At 52.4% G+C, this 15,233-nt stretch overlaps 1 protein-coding gene across 5 annotated transcripts in view; it reads right to left on the reverse strand.

Moving 5' to 3' along the window:
- The window catches only part of LOC129867605 (cytoplasmic FMR1-interacting protein 1 homolog), a 225,438-nt gene that overhangs the window by 149,334 nt on the left and 60,871 nt on the right, over nt 1-15,233 (reverse strand). For 3 of the 5 annotated variants that reach the window (XM_055941111.1, XM_055941110.1, XM_055941112.1), the window contains 3 exons: nt 12,137-12,318; nt 7,132-7,228; nt 3,868-3,996 (listed from right to left, as the gene is read on the reverse strand). In XM_055941111.1, the coding sequence (XP_055797086.1) occupies nt 3,868-3,996; nt 7,132-7,228; nt 12,137-12,318 (408 nt within the window). Of the gene's footprint in view, nt 1-3,867; nt 3,997-6,913; nt 7,053-7,131; nt 7,229-12,136; nt 12,319-15,233 lie in introns of those variants that run through there. The other 2 variants (XM_055941114.1, XM_055941113.1) reach the window with 2 other exon arrangements.

Here is a 15,233-nt window from a genome sequence, read left to right on the forward strand (position 1 = left end):
GGTAACAGACCAAACCCCATCACCTAGAGGTAACAGACAGGTACAGACCAAACCCCATCACCTAGAGGTAACAGACAGGTACAGACCAAACCCCATCACCTAGAGGTAACAGACAGGTACAGACCTAACCCCATCACCTAGAGGTAACAGACAGGTACAGACCTAACCCCATCACCTAGAGGTAACAGACAGGTACAGACCAAACCCCATCACCTAGAGGTAACAGACAGGTACAGACCAAACCCCATCACCTAGAGGTAACAGACCAAACCCCATCACCTAGAGGTAACAGACAGGTACAGACCTAACCCCATCACCTAGAGGTAACAGACAGGTACAGACCAAACCCCATCACCTAGAGGCAACAGACAGGTACAGACCAAACCCCATCACCTAGAGGTAACAGACAGGTACAGACCTAACCCCATCACCTAGAGGTAACAGACAGGTACAGACCTAACCCCATCACCTAGAGGTAACAGACAGGTACAGACCAAACCCCATCACCTAGAGGTAACAGACAGGTACAGACCAAACCCCATCACCTAGAGGTAACAGACCTAACCCCATCACCTAGAGGTAACAGACAGGTACAGACCTAACCCCATCACCTAGAGGTAACAGACAGGTACAGACCAAACCCCATCACCTAGAGGTAACAGACAGGTACAGACCAAACCCCATCACCTAGAGGTAACAGACCAAACCCCATCACCTAGAGGTAACAGACAGGTACAGACCAAACCCCATCACCTAGAGGTAACAGACCTAACCCCATCACCTAGAGGTAACAGACAGGTACAGACCAAACCCCATCACCTAGAGGTAACAGACAGGTACAGACCAAACCCCATCACCTAGAGGTAACAGACCAAACCCCATCACCTAGAGGTAACAGACAGGTACAGACCAAACCCCATCACCTAGAGGTAACAGACCAAACCCCATCACCTAGAGGTAACAGACAGGTACAGACCAAACCCCATCACCTAGAGGTAACAGACAGATACAGACCAAACCCCATCACCTAGAGGTAACAGACAGGTACAGACCTAACCCCATCACCTAGAGGTAACAGACAGGTACATACCAAACCCCATCACCTAGAGGTAACAGACAGGTACAGACCAAACCCCATCACCTAGAGGTAACAGACAGATACAGACCAAACCCCATCACCTAGAGGCAACAGACAGGTACAGACCAAACCCCATCACCTAGAGGTAACAGACAGGTACAGACCAAACCCCATCACCTAGAGGTAACAGACAGGTACAGACCAAACCCCATCACCTAGAGGTAACAGACAGGTACATACCTAACCCCATCACCTAGAGGTAACAGACAGGTACAGACCTAACCCAATCACCTAGAGGTAACAGACAGGTACATACCTAACCCCATCACCTAGAGGCAACAGACAGGTACAGACCTAACCCCATCACCTAGAGGTAACAGACAGGTACAGACCAAACCCCATCACCTAGAGGTAACAGACAGATACAGACCAAACCCCATCACCTAGAGGTAACAGACAGGTACAGACCAAACCCCATCACCTAGAGGTAACAGACAGGTACAGACCAAACCCCATCACCTAGAGGCAACAGACAGGTACAGACCAAACCCCATCACCTAGAGGTAACAGACAGATACAGACCAAACCCCATCACCTAGAGGTAACAGACAGGTACAGACCAAACCCCATCACCTAGAGGTAACAGACAGGTACAGACCAAACCCCATCACCTAGAGGTAACAGACAGGTACAGACCAAACCCCATCACCTAGAGGTAACAGACAGGTACAGACCAAACCCCATCACCTAGAGGCAACAGACAGGTACAGACCAAACCCCATCACCTAGAGGTAACAGACAGGTACAGACCAAACCCCATCACCTAGAGGTAACAGACAGGTACAGACCTAACCCCATCACCTAGAGGTAACAGACAGGTACAGACCAAACCCCATCACCTAGAGGTAACAGACAGGTACAGACCAAACCCCATCACCTAGAGGTAACAGACCTAACCCCATCACCTAGAGGTAACAGACAGGTACAGACCAAACCCCATCACCTAGAGGTAACAGACCTAACCCCATCACCTAGAGGTAACAGACCTAACCCCATCACCTAGAGGTAACAGACAGGTACAGAACAAACCCCATCACCTAGAGGTAACAGACAGGTACAGACCTAACCCCATCACCTAGAGGTAACAGACAGGTACAGACCTAACCCCATCACCTAGAGGTAACAGACAGGTACAGACCTAACCCCATCACCTAGAGGTAACAGACAGGTACAGACCTAACCCCATCACCTAGAGGTAACAGACAGGTACAGACCAAACCCCATCACCTAGAGGTAACAGACAGGTACAGACCTAACCCCATCACCTAGAGGTAACAGACAGGTACATACCAAACCCCATCACTTAGAGGCAACAGACAGGTACAGACCAAACCCCATCACCTAGAGGTAACAGACAGGTACATACCTAACCCCATCACCTAGAGGCAACAGACAGGTACAGACCTAACCCCATCACCTAGAGGTAACAGACAGGTACAGACCAAACCCCATCACCTAGAGGCAACAGACAGATACAGACCAAACCCCATCACCTAGAGGTAACAGACAGGTACAGACCTAACCCCATCACCTAGAGGTAACAGACAGGTACAGACCAAACCCCATCACCTAGAGGTAACAGACAGGTACAGACCAAACCCCATCACCTAGAGGTAACAGACAGGTACAGACCAAACCCCATCACCTAGAGGTAACAGACAGGTACAGACCAAACCCCATCACCTAGAGGTAACAGACCTAACCCCATCACCTAGAGGTAACAGACAGGTACAGACCTAACCCCATCACCTAGAGGTAACAGACAGGTACAGACCAAACCCCATCACCTAGAGGTAACAGACCTAACCCCATCACCTAGAGGTAACAGACAGGTACAGACCTAACCCCATCACCTAGAGGTAACAGACCTAACCCCATCACCTAGAGGTAACAGACCTAACCCCATCACCTAGAGGTAACAGACCTAACCCCATCACCTAGAGGTAACAGACAGGTACAGACCTAACCCCATCACCTACAGGTAACAGACAGGTACAGACCAAACCCCATCACCTAGAGGTAACAGACAGGTACAGACCAAACCCCATCACCTAGAGGTAACAGACAGGTACAGACCAAACCCCATCACCTAGAGGTAACAGACAGGTACAGACCAAACCCCATCACCTAGAGGTAACAGACAGGTACAGACCTAACCCCATCACCTAGAGGTAACAGACCTAACCCCATCACCTAGAGGTAACAGACCTAACCCCATCACCTAGAGGTAACAGACAGGTACAGACCAAACCCCATCACCTAGAGGTAACAGACAGGTACAGACCAAACCCCATCACCTAGAGGTAACAGACAGGTACAGACCTAACCCCATCACCTAGAGGTAACAGACAGGTACAGACCAAACCCCATCACCTAGAGGTAACAGACAGATACAGACCAAACCCCATCACCTAGAGGTAACAGACAGATACAGACCAAACCCCATCACCTAGAGGTAACAGACAGGTACAGACCAAACCCCATCACCTAGAGGTAACAGACAGATACAGACCAAACCCCATCACCTAGAGGTAACAGACAGGTACAGACACATTGAAGATAGTTAATACTTAATAGATGTTATCCAATATACCAAACGGCACGCTATTCCCTATAGGCCCTGGTCATTAGTAGTGCACTATATAGGGAATAGGGCTCTGGTCTAAAGTAGTGCACTATATAGGGAATAGGGAGCCATTTGGCAGCCTGCCAGCCAGACGGTAGCGCACCTTGAGCAGCATGTGTTTCTCGTTGGGGGTCAGGTACATCCTGTTCTCATAGTAATCAACACACAGGTTGACTATGTCAGCCAGCAGCTCATCATGGCCGTTAATCACCTCCAACTGTTGCTGCAGAGACTGGAGAGAGAGAGACAGAGCGAGAGAGACAGAGCGAGAGAGAGAGCGAGAGAGACAGAGCGAGAGAGAGAGAGAAAGAGCGAGAGAGACAGAGCGAGAGAGAGAAAGAGCGAGAGAGACAGAGCGAGAGAGACAGAGCGAGAGAGACAGAGCGAGAGAGACAGAGAGAGAGACAGAGAGAGAGACAGAGAGAGAGACAGAGCGAGAGAGACAGAGCGATAGAGAGAGAGAGAGAGAGAGAGACAGAGCGAGAGAGACAGAGCGAGAGAGAGAGAGAGAGAGAGACAGAGAGAGAGACAGAGAGAGAGACAGAGAGAGAGACAGAGAGAGAGACAGAGAGAGAGACAGAGTGAGAGAGACAGAGCGAGAGAGAGAGAGCGAGAGAGACAGAGAGAGAGAGAGAGAGAGACAGAGCGAGAGAGAGAGAGCGAGAGAGAGAGAGCGAGAGAGACACAGAGCGAGAGAGACACAGAGCGAGAGAGACACAGAGCGAGAGAGACACAGAGCGAGAGAGACACAGAGCGAGAGAGACACAGAGCGAGAGAGACAGAGCGAGAGAGACAGAGCGAGAGAGACAGAGCGAGAGAGAGACAGAGCGAGAGAGAGAGACAGAGCGAGAGAGAGAGAGCGAGAGAGACACAGAGCGAGAGAGACACAGAGCGAGAGAGACAGAGCGAGAGAGACAGAGCGAGAGAGACAGAGACAGAGCGAGAGAGAGACAGAGACAGAGCGAGAGAGAGAGACAGAGCGAGAGAGAGAGCGAGAGACAGAGCGAGAGAGAAATGTTTAGATGACTTCAGTATTTGTATGTATTATGGATCCCCATTAGTTCCTGCCAAGGCAGCAGCTACTCTTCCTGGGGTTTATTATGGATCCCCATTAGTTCCTGCCAAGGCAGCAGCTACTCTTCCTGGGGTTTATTATGGATCCCCATTAGTTCCTGTCAAGGCAGCAGCTACTCTTCCTGGGGTTTATTATGGATCCCCATTAGTTCCTGCCAAGGCAGCAGCTACTCTTCCTGGGGTTTATTATGGATCCCCATTAGTTCCTGCCAAGGCAGCAGCTACTCTTCCTGGGGTTTATTATGGATCCCCATTAGTTCCTGCCAAGGCAGCAGCTACTCTTCCTGGGGTTTATTATGGATCCCCATTAGTTCCTGTCAAGGCAGCAGCTACTCTTCCTGGGGTTTATTATGGATCCCCATTAGTTCCTGCCAAGGCAGCAGCTACTCTTCCTGGGGTTTATTATGGATCCCCATTAGTTCCTGCCAAGGCAGCAGCTACTCTTCCTGGGGTCTATTATGGATCCCCATTAGTTCCTGCCAAGGCAGCAGCTACTCTTCCTGGGGTTTATTATGGATCCCCATTAGTTCCTGCCAAGGCAGCAGCTACTCTTCCTGGGGTTTATTATGGATCCCCATTAGTTCCTGCCAAGGCAGCAGCTACTCTTCCTGGGGTTTATTATGGATCCCCATGAGTTCCTGTCAAGGCAGCAGCTACTCTTCCTGGGGTTTATTATGGATCCCCATGAGTTCCTGTCAAGGCAGCAGCTACTCTTCCTGGGATTTATTATGGATCCCCATTAGTTCCTGCCAAAGCAGCAGCTACTCTTCCTGGGGTTTATTATGGATCCCCATTAGTTCCTGCCAAGGCAGCAGCTACTCTTCCTGGGGTTTATTATGGATCCCCATTAGTTCCTGCCAAGGCAGCAGCTACTCTTCCTGGGGTTTATTATGGATCCCCATTAGTTCCTGCCAAGGCAGCAGCTACTCTTCCTGGGGTTTATTATGGATCCCCATGAGTTCCTGTCAAGGCAGCAGCTACTCTTCCTGGGGTTTATTATGGACCCCCATGAGTTCCTGCCAAGGCAGCAGCTACTCTTCCTGGGGTTTATTATGGATCCCCATGAGTTCCTGTCAAGGCAGCAGCTACTCTTCCTGGGGGTTTATTATGGATCCCCATGAGTTCCTGCCAAAGCAGCAGCTACTCTTCCTGGGGTTTATTATGGATCCCCATTAGTTCCTGTCAAGGCAGCAGCTACTCTTCCTGGGGTTTATTATGGATCCCCATTAGTTCCTGCCAAAGCAGCAGCTACTCTTCCTGGGGTTTATTATGGATCCCCATTAGTTCCTGCCAAGGCAGCAGCTACTCTTCCTGGGGTTTATTATGGATCCCCATTAGTTCCTGCCAAGGCAGAGCTACTCTTCCTGGTGTTTATTATGGATCCCCATTAGTTCCTGCCAAGGCAGCAGCTACTCTTCCTGGGGTCTATTATGGATCCCCATTAGTTCCTGCCAAGGCAGCAGCTACTCTTCCTGGGGTTTATTATGGATCCTCATTAGTTCCTGCCAAGGCAGTAGCTACTCTTCCTGGTGTTTATTATGGATCCCCATTAGTTCCTGCCAAGGCAGCAGCTACTCTTCCTGGGGTCTATTATGGATCCCCATTAGTTCCTGCCAAGGCAGCAGCTACTCTTCCTGGGGTTTATTATGGATCCCCATTAGTTCCTGCCAAGGCAGCAGCTACTCTTCCTGGGGTTTATTATGGATCCCCATTAGTTCCTGCCAAGGCAGCAGCTACTCTTCCTGGGGTTTATTATGGATCCCCATTAGTTCCTGCCAAGGCAGCAGCTACTCTTCCTGGGGTTTATTATGGATCCCCATTAGTTCCTGCCAAGGCAGCAGCTAATCTTCCTGGGGTTTATTATGGATCCTCATTAGTTCCTGCCAAGGCAGCAGCTAATCTTCCTGGGGTTTATTATGGATCCTCATTAGTTCCTGCCAAGGCAGCAGCTAATCTTCCTGGGGTTTATTATGGATCCCCATTAGTTCCTGTCAAGGCAACAGCTACTCTTCCTGGGATTTATTATGGATCCCCATTAGTTCCTGCCAAGGCAGGAAGGCAGGTGTGTGTGTTACCTGAGTGATCTTGTTGTGGTTGACCAGGTGTGTGTGTTACCTGAGTGATCTTGTTGTGGTTGGCCAGGTGTGTGTGATCTTGTTGTGGTTGGCCAGGTGTGTGTGTTACCTGAGTGATCTTGTTGTGGTTGGCCAGGTGTGTGTGTTACCTGAGTGATCTTGTTGTGGTTGGCCAGGTGTGTGTGATCTTGTTGTGGTTGGCCAGGTGTGTGTGTTACCTGAGTGATCTTGTTGTGGTTGGCCAGAAACATGGAGAGGTTCTGAGACTCCTGGATGGACGAGGGTTCTGACATCTTCCTGAGGAACTGGGCAGCTCTACAGAAGGGAGAGGAAGAGGGAGAAGAAGAGGGAGAAGAAGAGGGAGAAGAAGAGGGAGAAGAAGAGGGAGAAGGAGAGGGAGAGGGAGAGGGAGAGGGAGAGGGAGAGGAGAGGGAGAGGAGAGGGAGAGGAGAGGGAGAGGAGAGGGAGAGGAGAGGGAGAGGAGAGGGAGAGGAGAGGGAGAGGAGAGGGAGAGGAGGGAGAAGGAGGGGAGGGAGAAGGAGAGGAGAGGGAGAAGAGGGGAGGGAGAAGGAGAGGAGGGAGAGGGAGAAGGAGGGGAGGGGGAGAAGGAGGGGAGGGAGAGGGAGAAGGAGGGGAGGGAGAGGAGAGGGAGAAGGAGGGGAGGGAGAGGGAGAAGGAGGGGAGAGGGAGAAGGAGGGGAGAGGGAGAAGGAGGGGAGAGGGAGAAGGAGGGGAGGGGGAGAGGGAGAAGGAGGGGAGGGGGAGGGGGAGAGGAGAGGTTATTCACCCAACATCAACACAGGCACACAGACACAGACACATACATCAACACAGACATACAGACACCGGCATCAACACAGACACAGACATGTCATTGAAAATCACCACAGCAAGAGACAAAAACCAAGAAATACATGCAACACTGAGGCTTGAAAACACAATCTAAATGTTTATTAAAACATCATGGTGCCCATAAAAATCAGGGTATGAGGTGAAAACAAACGTTTAGGCCTCAGGCCATCCTCAGCACACACACCTGGCTTCTATTTCAAGGAGAATTGCATATGTCACATGATTAAGCAAGAAAAAAAAAACAGAAAATCTATGAATCAGTACCGAGTAGAATAGAATGCACGATCTAGATTAAATACCAAATATACAAAAGCGGACAGAGAAATATCATCAATTATTGCTTTTACATGAACCATGTCAACATTTCCTCAGAACAAACAGGATTGTAGTTGTGGGGAGCTATAGTGACCACTAGATGGCGGTATGGAACACCAATATAGCAGATACAGAAAACACTCAAATAACAATTCTTCATTCCTGCCTGATGGGTGGAGAGTTTAAATAGAACATCCACCTGCATTCTGTCTGGAGAAGACTAAGTTCGAGAAGACCACCCCTACGTGAAGGAGACGGGGCGACCCCGGACTCTGAGAACCACCCCTACGTGAAGGAGACGGGGCGACCCCGGACTCTGAGAACCACCCCTACGTGAAGGAGACGGGGCGACCCCGGACTCTGAGAACCACCCCTACGTAAAGGAGACGGGGCGACCCCGGACTCTGAGAACCACCCCTACGTGAAGGAGACGGGGCGACCCCGGACTCTGAGAACCACCCCTACGTGAAGGAGACGGGCCTCTGAGAACCACCCCTACGTGAAGGTCTATCTGCTGTATAGAACAGAAGGACATGGAGGAGACGGGGTGACCCCGGACTCTGAGAACCACTCCTACGTGAAGGTCTATCTGCTGCATGGAACAGAAGGACATGGAGGAGACGGGGTGACCCCGGACTCTGAGAACCACCCCTATGTGAAGGTCTATCTGCTGTATGGAACAGAAGGACATGGAGGAGACGGGGTGACCCCGGACTCTGAGAACCACCCCTACGTGAAGGTCTATCTGCTGTATAGAACAGAAGGACATGGAGGAGACGGGGTGACCCCGGACTCTGAGAACCACCCCTACGTGAAGGTCTATCTGCTGTATAGAACAGAAGGACATGGAGGAGACGGGGTGACCCCGGACTCTGAGAACCACCCCTACGTGAAGGTCTATCTGCTGTATAGAACAGAAGGACATGGAGGAGACGGGGTGACCCCGGACTCTGAGAACCACCCCTACGTGAAGGTCTATCTGCTGTATAGAACAGAAGGACATGGAGGAGACGGGGTGACCCCGGACTCTGAGAACCACCCCTACGTGAAGGTCTATCTGCTGTATAGAACAGAAGGACATGGAGGAGACGGGGTGACCCCGGACTCTGAGAACCACCCCTACGTGAAGGTCTATCTGCTGTATAGAACAGAAGGACATGGAGGAGACGGGGTGACCCCGGACTCTGAGGACCACCCCTACGTGAAGGTCTATCTGCTGTATAGAACAGAAGGACATGGAGGAGACGGGGTGACCCCGGACTCTGAGAACCACCCCTACGTGAAGGTGTATCTGCTGTATAGAACAGAAGGACATGGAGGAGACGGGGTGACCCCGGACTCTGAGAACCACCCCTACGTGAAGGTGTATCTGCTGTATAGAACAGAAGGACATGGAGGAGACGGGGTGACCCCGGACTCTGAGAACCACCCCTACGTGAAGGTCTATCTGCTGTATAGAACAGAAGGACATGGAGGAGACGGGGTGACCCCGGACTCTGAGAACCACCCCTACGTGAAGGTCTATCTGCTGTATAGAACAGAAGGACATGGAGGAGACGGGGTGACCCCGGACTCTGAGGACCACCCCTACGTGAAGGTCTATCTGCTGTATAGAACAGAAGGACATGGAGGAGACGGGGTGACCCCGGACTCTGAGAACCACCCCTACGTGAAGGTCTATCTGCTGTATAGAACAGAAGGACATGGAGGAGACGGGGTGACCCCGGACTCTGAGAACCACCCCTACGTGAAGGTCTATCTGCTGTATAGAACAGAAGGACATGGAGGAGACGGGGTGACCCCGGACTCTGAGGACCACCCCTACGTGAAGGTCTATCTGCTGTATAGAACAGAAGGACATGGAGGAGACGGGGTGACCCCGGACTCTGAGAAATGACAGGCCTCATCATCATCACAGGAACGTACTAAACATGCTGCAGACAAAAATGGCCTCCTCCTTTAATAAAACTGCCTTAAAAACTAGAGTGGCATCACCACTGCTACACCTCTAGGGGGCATGAGAGGGAGGGAGAAAACTCCCTGGCCATACACAAAGCAGAGCAGCACAGAAGAGTGTCATGTTCCTCTGGATAAGAGAGTCTGCTAAATGACTCACTACTGTAGTGGCTCTGGATCAGAGAGTCTGCTAAATGACTCACTACTGTAGTGTCTCTGGATCAGAGAGTCTGCTAAATGACTCACTACTGTAGTGTCTCTGGATCAGAGAGTCTGCTAAATGACTCACTACTGCAGTGGCTCTGGATCAGAGAGTCTGCTAAATGACTCACTACTGTAGTGACTCTGGATCAGAGAGTCTGCTAAATGACTCACTACTGTAGTGGCTCTGGATCAGAGAGTCTGCTAAATGACTCACTATTGTAGTGGCTCTGGATCAGAGAGTCTGCTAAATGACTCCCTACTGTAGTGGCTCTGGATAAGAGAGTCTGCTAAATGACTCACTACTGTAGTGACTCTGGATCAGAGAGTCTGCTAAATGACTCACTACTGTAGTGGCTCTGGATCAGAGAGTCTGCTAAATGACTCACTACTGTAGTGGCTCTGGATAAGAGAGTCTGCTAAATGACTCACTACTGTAGTGACTCTGGATCAGAGAGTCTGCTAAATGACTCACTACTGTAGTGGCTCTGGATCAGAGAGTCTGCTAAATGACTCACTACTGTAGTGGCTCTGGATAAGAGAGTCTGCTAAATGACTCACTACTGTAGTGGCTCTGGATCAGAGAGTCTGCTAAATGACTCACTACTGTAGTGACTCTGGATCAGAGAGTCTGCTAAATGATTCACTACTGTAGTGACTGTGGATCAGAGAGTCTGTTAAATGACTCACTACTGTAGTGGCTCTAGATAAGAGAGTCTGCTAAATGACTCCCTACTGTAGTGGCTCTGGATCAGAGAGTCTGCTAAATGACTCACTACTGTAGTGGCTCTGGATCAGAGAGTCTGCTAAATGACTCACTACTGTAGTGGCTCTGGATCAGAGAGTCTGCTAAATGACTCCCTACTGCAGTGGCTCTGGATCAGAGAGTCTGCTAAATGACTCACTACTGTAGTGGCTCTGGATCAGAGAGTCTGCTAAATGACTCCCTACTGCAGTGGCTCTGGAGCAGAGAGTCTGCTAAATGACTCACTACTGTAGTGTCTCTGGATCAGAGAGTCTGCTAAATGACTCACTACTGTAGTGGCTCTGGATCAGAGAGTCTGCTAAATGACTCACTACTGTAGTGGCTCTGGATCAGAGAGTCTGCTAAATGACTCACTACTGTAGTGACTCTGGATCAGAGAGTCTGCTAAATGACTCACTACTGTAGTGACTCTGGATCAGAGAGTCTGCTAAATGACTCACTACTGTAGTGTCTCTGGATCAGAGAGTCTGCTAAATGACTCACTACTGTAGTGGCTCTGGATAAGAGAGTCTGCTAAATGACTCCCTACTGTAGTGGCTCTGGATAAGAGAGTCTGCTAAATGACTCACTACTGTAGTGGCTCTGGATCAGAGAGTCTGCTAAATGACTCACTACTGTAGTGGCTCTGGATCAGAGAGTCTGCTAAATGACTCCCTACTGTAGTGGTTCTGGATCAGAGAGTCTGCTAAATGACTCACTACTGTAGTGGCTCTGGATCAGAGAGTCTGCTAAATGACTCACTACTGTAGTGACTCTGGATCAGAGAGTCTGCTAAATGACTCACTACTGTAGTGGCGCTGGATCAGAGAGTCTGCTAAATGACTCACTACTGCAGTGACTCTGGATCAGAGAGTCTGCTAAATGACTCACTACTGTAGTGGCTCTGGATCAGAGAGTCTGCTAAATGACTCACTACTGTAGTGACTCTGGATCAGAGAGTCTGCTAAATGACTCATTACTGTAGTGGCTCTAGATAAGAGAGTTTGCTAAATGACTCACTACTGTGTGTGTGCGTGTGTGTGTGTGTGTGTGTGTGTGTGTGTGTGTGTGTGTGTGTGTGTGTGTGTGTGTGTGTGTGTGTGTGTGTGTGTGTGTGTGTGTGTGTGTGTGTGTGTGTGTGTGTGTGTACTGTACCGTTTGTAGGCGGAGTGGTCGTTCTTGACGCTACACTTCATGTTCTTGAGTTCGTCGAGCACGGCGAACATGTTGATGAACTTCCCCAAGGTCAGCAGGTAGGCCTCGGAGACAAAGTCCTTCCTCCTCTCAGCGTGGCAGAGGCGACGCACCTCCCCACAGAACCGGTCTATAGCCAATCGCTGACGAGGAGAGATGAAGGGTCAATATCAATGTTAAACGAGAGCAGATGAAATATGCATTGCTTTAATAACATGGAAAACCTGTATTAATGTGTATATAATGTGACACAGTGACCAATGAATTAACTAGACTTCTTTTCATTTAAAACGTTAAATTCTACTCCCTGCCCCCACCACACCACCTAACAGGTGGCCCCCACCACCCCACCAAACAGGTGGCCCCCACCACACCACACCACGGAACAGGTGGCCCCCACCACACCACCTAACAGGTGGCCCAGCCCACACCACCTAACAGGTGGCCCCCACCACACCACCGAACAGGTGGCCCCCACCACACCACCGAAAAGGTGGCCCCCACCACACCACCGAACAGGTGGCCCCCACCACACCACCGAACAGGTGGCCCCCACCACACCACTGAACAGGTGGCCCCCACCACACCACACCACCGCCTAACAGGTGGCCCCCACCACACCACCGAAAAGGTGGCCCCCACCACACCACCGACCAGGTGGCCCCCACCACACCACCGAACAGGTGGCCCCCACCACACCACTGAACAGGTGGCCCCCACCACACCACACCACCGCCTAACAGGTGGCCCCCACCACACCACTAAACAGGTGGCCCCCACCACACCACCGAACAGGTGGCCCCCACCACACCACCTAACAGGTGGCCCCCACCACACCACCTAACAGGTGGCCCCCACCACCCCACCAAACAGGTGGCCCCCACAACACCACACCACCGAACAGGTGGCCCCCACCACACCACTGAACAGGTGGCCCCCACCACACAACACCACCGCCTAACAGGTGGCCCCCACCACACCACTAAACAGGTGGCCCCCACCACACCACCTAACAGGTGGCCCCCACTACACCACCGAACAGGTGGCCCCCACCACACCACCGAACAGGTGGCGCCCACCACACCACCTAACAGGTGGCCCCCACCACCCCACCAAACAGGTGGCCCCCACCACACCACACCACGGAACAGGTGGCCCCCACCACACCACCTAACAGGTGGCCCAGCCCACACCACCTAACAGGTGGCCCCCACCACACCACCGAACAGGTGGCCCCCACCATACCACCGAACAGGTGGCCCCCACCACACCACACCACCGAACAGGTGGCCCCCACCACACCACCGAACAGGTGGCCCCCACCACACCACCGAACAGGTGGCCCCCACCACACCACCGAACAGGTGGCCCCCACCACACCACCGAACAGGTGGCCCCCACCACACCACACCACCGCCTAACAGGTGGCCCAGCCCACACCACCTAACAGGTGGCCCCCACCACACCACCTAACAGGTGGCCCCCATCACACCACCGAACAGGTGGCCCCCACCACACCACCTAACAGTTAGCCCCCACCACACCACCGAACAGGTGGCCCCCACCACACCACCGACCAGGTGGCCCCCACCACACCACCGACCAGGTGGCCCCCACCACACCACCGACCAGGTGGCCCCCACCACACCACCGAACAGGTGGCCCCCACCACACCGCCGAACAGGTGGCCCCCACCACACCGCCGAACAGGTGGCCCCCACCACACCGCCGAACAGGTGGCCCCCACCACCCCACCGAACAGGTGGCCCCCACCACACCGCCGAACAGGTGGCCCCCACCACACCACCTAACAGGTGGCCCCCACCACACCACCTAACAGGTGGCCCCCACCACACCACCTAACAGGTGGCCCCCACCACACCACCTAACAGGTGGCCCCCACCACACCACCTAACATTTAGCCCCCACCACACCACCTAACAGTTAGCCCCCACCACACCACCTAACAGTTAGCCCCCACCACACCACCTAACAGTTAGCCCCCACCACACCACCTAACAGTTAGCCCCCACCACACCACCTAACAGTTAGCCCCCACCACACCACCTAACAGGTGGCCCCCACCACACCGCCGAACAGGTGGCCCCCACCACACCACCTAACAGGTGGCCTCCATCACACCGCCGAACAGGTGGCCCCCACCACACCACCTAACAGGTGGCCCCCACCACACCACCTAACAGGTGGCCCCCATCACACCACCGAACAGGTGGCCCCAACCACACCACACCACCTAACAGTTAGCCCCCACCACACCACCGAACAGGTGGCCCCCACCACACCACCTAACAGGTGGCCCCCATCACACCACCGAACAGGTGGCCCCCACCACACCACCTAACAGTTAGCCCCCACCACACCACCGAACAGGTGGCCCCCACCACACCACCGACCAGGTGGCCCCCACCACACCACCGACCAGGTGGCCCCCACCACACCACCTAACAGTTAGCCCCCACCACACCACCGAACAGGTGGCCCCCACCACACCACCGACCAGGTGGCCCCCACCACACCACCGACCAGGTGGCCCCCACCACACCACCGACCAGGTGGCCCCCACCACACCACCGACCAGGTGGCCCCCACCACACCACCGACCAGGTGGCCCCCACCACACCACCGACCAGGTGGCCCCCACCACACCACCGAACAGGTGGCCCCCACCACTACCCTCTCGGCCAAGGCAATTCTACACACATGAATACACGTAGAACAGGTAACTATAATATAAGTCTTCACAGATCGCGTGACATTAAACACTAGCCTTCTTTCCGTACACGAATGACATTAATGACAGTGTTATTTGTCAATAAGCATTTAACAATTGAAGTAAAACATTGAACGTAATCCCTGTTCACATCCTGTATGTATCATGGAGAACCCCAGGGAAACGAATAAAGCCCGGTGATGTCTTAATCCGACCCTGCATTTGGCTCCTAAATACTGGTAGGATACTCCTGCTTTTTGACGATTCTCCGCACATAAATTCAAAAACATTCTGATGAAGATGTTGAATCCTCACTGCAGGAACAAT

The sequence above is a fragment of the Salvelinus fontinalis genome, chromosome 12 (assembly GCF_029448725.1).
Source record: "Salvelinus fontinalis isolate EN_2023a chromosome 12, ASM2944872v1, whole genome shotgun sequence".
In the NCBI taxonomy this organism is placed as follows: Eukaryota; Metazoa; Chordata; class Actinopteri; order Salmoniformes; family Salmonidae; genus Salvelinus; species Salvelinus fontinalis.